The sequence below is a fragment of the Vicia villosa genome, linkage group LG3, assembly GCF_029867415.1.
Source record: "Vicia villosa cultivar HV-30 ecotype Madison, WI linkage group LG3, Vvil1.0, whole genome shotgun sequence".
Lineage (NCBI taxonomy): Eukaryota > Viridiplantae > Streptophyta > Magnoliopsida > Fabales > Fabaceae > Vicia > Vicia villosa.
In genome coordinates, this window is record NC_081182.1 from 113731071 (window position 1) to 113733159 (window position 2089).

Consider the following 2089-nt stretch of genomic DNA (forward strand, 5'->3'; position numbering starts at 1 on the left):
GCGGTTACATGTGAAATTTGTGGAGGGCCACATTTTGCAATGCATTGCGTTGAAACTGCTCAACAAGTGGAGGAAATAATTTTTTTAAAACAAAATAATCCTTATTCTAACACTTATAATGCAGGTTGGAAGAATCATCCTAATTTCTCTTGGAAGGATCAGCAGGACAACAAAAACAGGGATCTAACCAATATCAACCTCAAGCTCAGCAGCAACAATACCGACCTCAACAACAACCACCTTACCAGCAACAATTTCAGCATCATCCTCAACAGTTTCAGCCTCAAGCTCAACAACAGTTCCAACAACAGGTACCTAGGAAGGCAGATTGGGAGATTGCTATTGAGAAGCTGGCAGCTCAAAATTCTCAATTCCAAGAAGAAACCAGGAGCAACATGAGGAACACGGGAGCTTCAATAAAAAATATGGAAGTTCAAATGAGTCAGATTGCCCAACAGCTTGCAAATTCCCAACCTCAAGGTTCCTTACCCAGTTCAACTGTCACTAATCCAAGAGACCACAATAATGTGAATGCTGTTACTACAAGAAAGAGTAAGGCAACAGAAGTACCTGAGAAAGAAGGTGAAAATACGCCTTGTATTTGAAGGATGTTTTGAAACGTGCGGGAATGGGAGCGCGCGGGAAACGTGGACGAGGGAGGCCAAAATTGGCGCCATCGTCGCCGATTCTGCAACCACCACCGGTGACGGATACGGTGGAGGAGGATCCTGTTCAGGAGAAGAACGAAGCGGATACCTTAGTGAAAAGCGTGCAACAACCTAAGGAAAAGCAAGATCTACAGGATGTGGAGAAGGTGAAGATTGACGACGGGAAGGAGCATAATCAGACAGGCGTCTCGGAGAGAAAGCTATGGGTGGATGTTCTTTCGGAGAATCGAAATCCCTCCAAAGGCTTATCGATTCAGTATGTGGCACCGAATGTGATTGATGGCGAAATCGAAGTTGCGATCGAGGAAGATGATGTTGCTTCTGAGATCCATTTCTGGGCAAATTCATTGATTCTTTATGCGTTTGGGGAAGATCTCAGTATGAACATGGTGAAGAATTACATGGTGAAAACGTGGAATTTCGTGAAACTGCCGGATCTGTACTATAACGATGAAGGTTATTTCATTCTCAAGTTCCATTCTCATGATGATATGGATGCGGTTCTGATGAAGGGACCATATACTTTGAGAAATGTTCCGCTGCTACTTCAAGAATGGAGACCAGACTTCAATTTGAAAAGAGATATGCTGAGGACACTACCTATTTGGGTGAAACTGCCTCAGCTTCCACTGTATCTATGGGGAGCAAAAAGTCTTAGCAAGATTGGAAGCGCTATAGGTATTCCTCTGGTCACAGATGAATGCACAGCTAGCAAGCTTCGGGTTTCCTACGCTAGGATTCTAGTTGAGGTGGATGTCACAAAGGATTTTGTGAAGGAGATTGCTATCAGAGACTGTGAAGGTCGAAAGATCAAACAGATGGTGGAATACGAATGGCGACCCAAATTCTGTGAAAAATGCAAGAAGATTAGGCATCAATGCAAGGAACAAGTTAGGAAAATGGAAAGAAAATGGCAGCCTAAACTTGTGATCCCAAGTACTGCTCCTGAGGAGCATACCAAGTCCACACCAAATACTGAGGAGCAAACCAAGTCCACACCAAATGCTCAGATTGTCAATAAGGCAATGGAAACCTCTAGTGAGACTAACCATGAGAAGGACAAGGATGAGACTCCATGGACCCTGGTGAAATCCACACGAGAAAAAGGTAAGAGCATCTCCCCTGTTTTGCATGATGTAATAAACTGTCTAAATGGATTTGATGCACTAGGAATTGTGAAGGATTCACTAGTGTCTAGTGAAGGAGATCCATGTTAGCTTCCTGGAATGTTAGGGGGCTGAATAAGTCAGGTAAACTGCGTGAGATTAGCTCCCGTCTCCGGTTTATGCACCCTGACATTATGGTTTATATTGAAACAAGAGTCAAAGAATCCAAAGCTAAGAGTATTAGAGATAAACTGAGTTTTCATAACATGTACATAGACAACTATACTAATCATGCTAATGGTAGGCTGTGGATCT

The 2089-nt window shown here is 43.1% G+C and overlaps 1 protein-coding gene across 1 annotated transcript; it reads left to right on the forward strand.

Moving 5' to 3' along the window:
• Positions 1-628: 628 nt before the first annotated feature.
• On the forward strand, positions 629-1885 carry LOC131658825 (uncharacterized). The gene has a single exon (XM_058928077.1). It carries the CDS (start codon positions 629-631, stop codon positions 1883-1885), a length of 1257 nt encoding a protein of 418 aa, XP_058784060.1.
• Positions 1886-2089: the final 204 nt, after the last annotated feature.

Bases quoted from the DNA above. Each gene is read 5' to 3' on its own strand.
- LOC131658825 (XM_058928077.1), top strand. From the start codon at position 629: ATGGGAGCGCGCGGGAAACGTGGACGAGGGAGGCCAAAATTGGCGCCA.